The following is a 6,000-nucleotide window of genomic DNA, read 5'->3' as shown; positions in this document are numbered from 1 at the left end:
CTCTGGCAGACCTGTCTGTTGCAATGACAGACATTTCATCTTAAGACCAACAGACTGACCTCATTCCAATGAAACAATGTTAAAACAGAGGCATTAGGTAAGTGTTTTCGGTCTGCTCTGCTCGTCTGCCAAAGCTTCCCCCCTTCACTCTTGGCTGCCGTTTCTGAGAGCTTGATGTTCTTTGTGTTGCCAACTTCCATGCACGGGCTTTTCTGAGCTGTAGAAACACAATTTAGGTAAACAATTTAGCTCCTATTGTGTGTCACATTTTGTTCTACTGCAATCCCTGGGTAGGGAGAGAGAACAAATCAAAGTTCCCATCAGTAGCCACATATTGTATTTATATTGAGTGCTTATTCTAATGAATTGCAAGTCAATGGGCCTTTTAATTGTTTTCGGTTTTACGCAGGGTGCAAGATGATGATGTCTCTTACCGTTCAGCAGAGTTTAATGCAGTGAAAGCCATTTTAAAACAGGTCCGATGACCGTTTAACTTCGCACTGACCACGCTTTGTGGTTTAAAAGCAGAAGTTAATTTATGATCTTGCTGTTATTTGTGCGGCAAAACAACTTGTGCTCTCAATTCCAGCCAGAACTCCAATCAGAAACATACATTTGTTACGATTAAATGCCCTCTGGAAACACAGTTCCAGTTTTAATCGTTACATTAGTATGGCTTAGGTAAGTCTCATGCCAAGACGAATTTGATTTTGCCAGTGAAATATGTTTTCATTGAGTCATCCTTTCTGTTTATAGTCTTGTACTGAATCTTTTCTGGTGGCAACATTTCTATAGGAGCAATCCTATTCAAAACAGCTCAAAAACTTTGGCAAAAACAGCTACATGGGAGCTTACAGTATACTTGGAACGTGGTTTATGGTTATTTATGGCGTGCCATTCAAATCACAGTAACAGTAAACAATTATATGCCAAATACTGCGTGTCTGAAGCCCAGCTCAATAGCCTCTTTAGATCCCTCAACAGAGAACAGCTTGTTTTTCCTCATCTCTCTCCGCCTCTCTCTCTCTCTCCAGACCTCTAATCCTGCTCCATTGTCTCTCCGTGCTGCTTTATGGAGGGTGAGGATGTGTATAGAAGGGGAAAGCAGACATCATAATTAGAAACTCACCATTAAACACCAGTGTTAAAATTCACATTTGTTTACCCTTCCAGCTGAACCCTTTCCTGTATTCAAATAATATACACATCTTTGTTTGGCCTTGTGGCTGTCACTCACTTTTTTTTTATAAATGTATGCATGACCAATAGCATGTCCTTTTTTTAACACCATTCAAACGCTCACCGGGAAAATAGGATTACATTTTGTGATATCATATTTCTTTCGCTCACTTTGCCTAATCCCCTCAGGAAACGACAGGAGTTTCATTTCATCTCATCCTCGGGCCATTATTGATTAAACTGATTAGGAAAGCTGGCTCCGTAATTGGCTGAAAACCAGACACATTTAAAGTTGTGGTGGAGAGGAGGACATTGAACAAACTGTTCAATCCATTATGGATAATCCTGACCATCCTCTCCACCACCTACTGGACAGACAGTGAAACTCTTTCTCTAACAGACTGAGCTTCACTGTCACAAGGACCGATAGGAAATATGTCCTGTCCAAGGTTATAACTCTTCACAACACTTCACCTCTGTCTAACAGAGAACTCTCAGCTTTATAGTGTCTGTCCAAAACCATACTTCACTCTGTTTGACTCCTTCAATAACCTTGCACATGGTGCATTTGCACATTGTTATACTCTCACTCCACCTCGTTTCATTTCATTTTTAAAAAACTGCAACAATATGAACACTTTTGCTAATGTATGTTATCACATACAGTTGTAGTAGTTTGGTATATTTATTGTATATTATTTATATGGTTTATTCTATAAATATTCTATATATATGTATATGTATATATACATATATATATATATAGTTCTTTGAGTTCAGGCTGGTGCACGCCATGGGTAGAGTACCAGCAGGGAGGCAGGGAGGCATCTGATTGATTCTTTCCAAGCGGACCGCGAGGCAGTGACTGTTAGACGTTTTTACAGGATTACAGCAGCTACAGATGACGGCTCTTTTCCGGTCCTTTTTCAGAGCTCATAAGTAATGGATCGCTGTCGGGGTGTAAAGACCATTTCAACCAATATAATAAATAGTGTATACTGGATAACATCGTCACCCCTGCTTTTAATGTGTATTTTCTGTTCCTGTAATGCCTGGATAATCTGCTGCTGTAACATAATAATTTCCCAATTTGGGATCAATAAAGTCCATCCATCCATCCATCCATTCATCTATCCATCTATTCCTTATTGTTATTGCAACTGTTGCACTGATGATTATATTTGAATCAGAGCAATTGACCGCTGATGTACATGTCCTGTTACTGAACAACACTACTAATTTATTGTTTGATGTAATTTGCTTCTTTTTTTTTTTTTTATATGACATTTCTTATGTTGTTATTAACTTTTGCAGTTGTTTGTGCTTTTATGTGAAACTTTTTATGCTGCCATCTTGGCAAGGACTCCCTCGAAAAAAGGGATATTACATCTCAATGGGAATATACTGGTAAAATAAAGGTAGAATAAAAACAAATAAATAAATAATAGATACAATAATAAAAATAAAATAAATCCGGTTATGAAAGACAAAAAAGCACTGTATGAATTAAAACACAACATTAAGACCACCATGTAATCATATTAATCACAAGCCTGTTTTTGGAACATTAGTGCAAAATATTTACAAATAACCTGCAATTATTTTTCTGTTTATTTCAATTTATTTGTAATCTGTTTATCCCTATTTATTTACATTCATTATTTATTTTCCTATTTTCAGTTTCCACTTTTATGTTCTGTTAATATCACTGTATTTAATTTATTCATTATAGAAAAAGAAAAAAATTGTGTGTCTCTGTGTGTGTGGGGGTGGGGTGGCTGGAGCTACTGGATGTCCCGCCCACAAACCCGCCAAGCCAATTACAGCCGCAGCTTTCTAGCGAGCCACCTAGCACCACGGTAGCTATTTGGCTGGAAAGACACAATTAACCATAATATCTCTACAACTACATCTATGATCAAATTGACACGTTCTATTTCACAGACTCGTGGATGTTATGGAAAGTTAAAGTTACATCTCCTCTCTCGTACAATTCCCAAGCGACTGCTTCACTCTGCAGCTGTCAATCACAGCTGTCAATCACGACGTCTCATTCCCTTTTTATAGCATCAAATAACTAATTAAAACCTAACTTATCAGAAAAATTAACACTTTAACATTCATCAGCGTAATAAGAACTACCTAAAATGATAATGGACGGTCTACTGGACGAGTACTTTGACTTTTTAGTTTGGCCCATGTCCCATCCGCTTACATGGAGTGGGCTGGATTTATGACCTAAGTGACCAGGTGAAATATAGAGTGATATTGTGGTTTTAGCTGACATGTGTCACATCACTGTTTTGAGCGATGCTCGTTCATGTCTATTTAGAGCGAGCACAAGCGCGAGCCCGACTCTGTCTTTCGTTGACTTAACAGCCACAGGTGTCGCTGTTAATGGATGGAAAAATAGCGGCTCAGCCATGACTCCAATGTAGCTAACATTAGCTTAATTAAAACGTGAGTATGAGGCACAAACTGTCCCCATGTGTTTTCCGGTGTGTTTTGTTTATATTTCTATTTTTTTTTATTAATTATATAATTTTTAACATATGGTGACATGAAGAAAACTGCACTGCTTACAGTTGTTTGATAAAGTTACTATTATTAGTGTTAATTATTATCTCAAAAATGTTAAAATAATATTTTCTATCTTGTGCACATAAGTTATTTAACACTATATTGTGGTAACACGTTATTAATTAACCAGCGCGCGCAACATATTCAAACGAATGTCACCTTACGGGGCTCCGTAGTGCTCGCTCATGATCTGTATAGACACTATACAGTCAATGCTCATGAAAATAGCTACTTATTTATATTAACGTTAGATAAATAATCTTTTCCCTGTAGCGTTACCTGCCTCCCATGAGTAGTCTCACTGTCTCTAATGCTTGTCAGACGGGTTTTCTCTCTTCAGCCTCTGTGTGTCTCTGTAGTTCTCATATACACACACACACACACACACACACACACACAGAGGAGACTACAAGCAGGAAGTGGAGAAAAAAAAGGCAGACAGCAGCTCATGAAAATAAGGAAGTAAACGCTGTCGGATCGAAAGCTGTGGAGCCCCTTGTTTATTTCTGCTGTAAAGTGAAAGTAGATCAGTCCGACAGCTCAGTAATAGAATCCAAGGCACAGCAGCTGTGCTAAGGTATTTAGCCGTCAAGCTAATTCCTCCACTGACTTCACTATTGTCTCAAAACAAGCCCTAGACAGAAAACAGAGAGGGGGGAGGAAGGGTAAGTACACTGCAGTGAGTTGTAAACCCCACAGGGTTAGGGGGAGAAAATGCCTGTGTGTGTATGTGTGTGTTTGTGTGTGAGGAAGCACTGTATGACTGTGTGAGACAGAGAGAAATAGCAGTGGTGAAAAGAGGGGGTGTTTTTTTGTTCTCTGCATTACAGCACTTTTTTTTCTTCTACTGGTTGTTTGTGTCAGCACAGTGAGGAGAGAGTACACAAACATAGCTCAGGAGAGGAAGCCTCTGAGGGGGAAAGAGAAAGTTTGTGTTCTGTGTACAAGTCCTGCAACCATCTCTCTCTTCACTCTTTCAGATTCACTCCCACAGAGTGAGGTGAAAAGAAGGGTGAGAGGGCATAAAGAGAACAAAACATGTAAAGGTCAGGGCCGGATGACATGCATACAGAGAGGGAGGTGAGATATGAGTGGATAGCGTGGCTGTTTTGGTCGTGCCGAGGGTACAGTCGTACTCAGCACTTTCACTTTGTGAGTCAGTAAACAAAAGTGAGCGTGTTTGCACACAAAGGCGGTTCTGTGACTGCAGATGGGGTCTTCGTGTTTAGTGTCCTTGCAAAAAAAAAAAGTTCTGTAGCTTGTGAGATAGTGTTGCCGTGGGTTTTGCCTCCATCATCTGTTGTGGGAATATTATATCAGAGGGGATTAGTCCTGAGGATCTTGGACTTTCCCCTGTGCAAATGTGAGAGCTGTTCACAGAAGGTCACGGCTATTAATAACCTGTCCTCTACACACTGTGTGTCTCCTATAATACTTATTCCTCTTATCCCCCCTAGAATTATTATCAGCCACCATGGACCACAAAGGGGAACCCCAGGAAGGAGCTATGGGGCTGAAACACGAGGAGCTGCCGCAGATGGACGGGTCATGTGATGCGTGCGAGCCTGACGAGGCCCAACCGGCTACACAAGTGTGCAGAATCTGCAGCTTTGCCTTCTGCCTTGTCCACGCTGACAGACACGCCAGCAGCACACATCATCCCATAACGCCTTACAACCACGAGGAGACACAAGCTAATGGACATGGCGCCGACAGAGACTGCAGAGTTGGAGATGGAGCTGAGGATGAGGCTGGGATGGACTTGAATCAGGAGATGGCGCTACTCGGAGTTGCAGGGGCTAATGGCAACGAGTGCGGTGATGCTGGGGAAGGAGCCCAGAATGGCCTGCAGCTGGAGGCGGAGCTAGGTGATGGAGCTGAGGGTGCAGAAGCAGGGCAGGAGGCTGGGAAGAGGGACACGGTGACAGTGGAGAGACTGCGCTGCAAGGAACACGGACAGGAAGGCTCCCTCTACTGTAAACCAGATGAGAAGATCATCTGTGTGGTGTGTGCCGTGCAGGGTGAGCACCGTGATCATGAGATCATCACCTTACATGAAGCCTACGTGTGGCAGAAGGTGAGTCACGCACTCAGAACATGATGGGTTTATATACACCGATCAGCCATAACATTAAAACCAACAGACTGGTGAAGTGAATAACATTGAGTACCTCGTTACAATGGCACCTGGCAGTGGCTGGGATATATTAGACAGCAAATAAACATTTTTAACTTTGTGTT

General features: G+C 41.2%; 1 protein-coding gene across 2 annotated transcripts in view; it reads left to right on the top strand.

Moving 5' to 3' along the window:
* Positions 1–4,147: 4,147 nt before the first annotated feature.
* trim44 (tripartite motif containing 44) overlaps positions 4,148–6,000 on the top strand; it is a 53,906-nt gene continuing 52,053 nt past the window's right edge. The window contains exons 1-2 of one of the 2 annotated variants that reach the window (XM_074632263.1): positions 4,148–4,424; positions 5,217–5,836. In XM_074632263.1, the coding sequence (XP_074488364.1) occupies positions 5,234–5,836 (603 nt within the window). In that variant the 5' untranslated portion in view covers positions 4,148–4,424; positions 5,217–5,233. Of the gene's footprint in view, positions 4,425–4,748; positions 4,840–5,216; positions 5,837–6,000 lie in introns of those variants that run through there. The other variant, XM_074632264.1, reaches the window with a different exon arrangement.

This window comes from Sebastes fasciatus, chromosome 4 (genome assembly GCF_043250625.1).
Source record: "Sebastes fasciatus isolate fSebFas1 chromosome 4, fSebFas1.pri, whole genome shotgun sequence".
Taxonomy (NCBI): domain Eukaryota; kingdom Metazoa; phylum Chordata; class Actinopteri; order Perciformes; family Sebastidae; genus Sebastes; species Sebastes fasciatus.
Note: the sequence above shows the minus strand (reverse complement) of the source record. Positions and strands in the feature narration are given on the sequence as shown.